We start from the raw sequence: 1,350 nt of genomic DNA on the forward strand, positions 1-1,350 counted from the left end.
CTAAAATGGATAGGGAATTTAAAATTTGCAGTTCCATCACAATATTGATACCTACCAAGAAAACAAGCAACCCATTGCCCACAAGCCATGTAACACAAAAGCACTGCATTCTGCAAAAAGAAAGCCAAATCCATCACTAATATATTTAAGATAGTGGCGTGGCTCATTTGAGAACACCAACTTAAAATATGTCTATCCAAAATCTTGAAACTCCGTCTTCAAACATCAAACTCACTAAGAAAAAGTAGCACAAACCTCTATCTTTATTATTTTTATCTAAAGGATGTGAGATTTTAACTAATGCTCGATCCAAAATTATCTTTATTATTTTTATCTAAAGAATGTGAGATTTTAACTAACACTCGATCCAAAATGAAATGAGTAACCATGAATCAAACTGGAAAGGAAGCTAAAAAATACCGACACACATATACGGAAATATAAGTGAGCATATATAAGGAAAAGAAAATTCGATGGAGCCAGCACCAGCAATCATATGGGATCGTCGGGGCTGGCTCCGCCCCTGGTGGGGACATACCTCGTTAATCCGTTGAGTGAAATTTTGAGTGAGTGATATGGTTGCGCTGCCAAAAGTGTTCATGAGTTTGCTAGTGACTAAAAACGTAACTGGCATTGAAATTCCATCACCAATGGCTCCCAACAACCCTAAACTCATCAACAAGGCATCGTAACTATCAGCATGCATGAATATGGACCGAAAAGAACCATTTTTCTTCTTATTCTCCGGAATCTTACTTTCATTACCCATATTTTTTTACACTTTATAACTAAAAACAAAACGAGAGAGAGAGAGAGAGATTCAGTGTCTCCACTGCTGTAGCCTGTAGAGAGAGCATATATATATTCGGTCTCTACCGTTGTTTTTTTCCTGGTTTTTGTGCTTACATCTGCAAATGTTTTGTCATTTAGCATGCTGGAGAAGGACGAATATTGAGACGGTATCAAATGTATATAATTATTTATTAACAACTCTGATTATTTTCTGTAAGCTCTAAATCATTTTTAAATAAGACACTTCCAACAAATAATTATTCCTTTTTAATAACTCTTTGACACTATTTTAGCCAAATAACATTTTTATAATAAATATGAGTCAAGCAATCATCGAAAGAATTAAACATTTAAACTTCTATTTCGAGATTAATTATTTAATTAATAATTCTTCATTTACACTGCATAGACATATGCATGTGGAATTTATTTACGAGATTTGAACTTGGAACTTGAATCTGACTTAATAGCAAGTTGAATAATTTCATATAAGAATGTCTATTGAATATGAAACATATTGTTTAACTACAAGGACGTATATTATTACATATAAATACG

At 33.1% G+C, this 1,350-nt stretch overlaps 1 protein-coding gene across 1 annotated transcript; it reads right to left on the minus strand.

Annotated features, from left to right (window-relative positions):
- Positions 1–51: 51 nt before the first annotated feature.
- Positions 52–818, minus strand: LOC111384908 (ABC transporter B family member 15-like; the record flags this gene model as incomplete). The annotated part of the gene is made up of 2 exons (XM_023009254.1): positions 539–818; positions 52–110 (listed from the first exon to the last, which is right to left on the minus strand). Coding segments are annotated over exons 1-2 (290 nt in total), but the record flags the coding sequence as incomplete, so codon positions are not given.
- Positions 819–1,350: the final 532 nt, after the last annotated feature.

The sequence above is a fragment of the Olea europaea genome, unplaced genomic scaffold (genome assembly GCF_002742605.1).
Source record: "Olea europaea var. sylvestris unplaced genomic scaffold, O_europaea_v1 scaffold30443, whole genome shotgun sequence".
In the NCBI taxonomy this organism is placed as follows: domain Eukaryota; kingdom Viridiplantae; phylum Streptophyta; class Magnoliopsida; order Lamiales; family Oleaceae; genus Olea; species Olea europaea.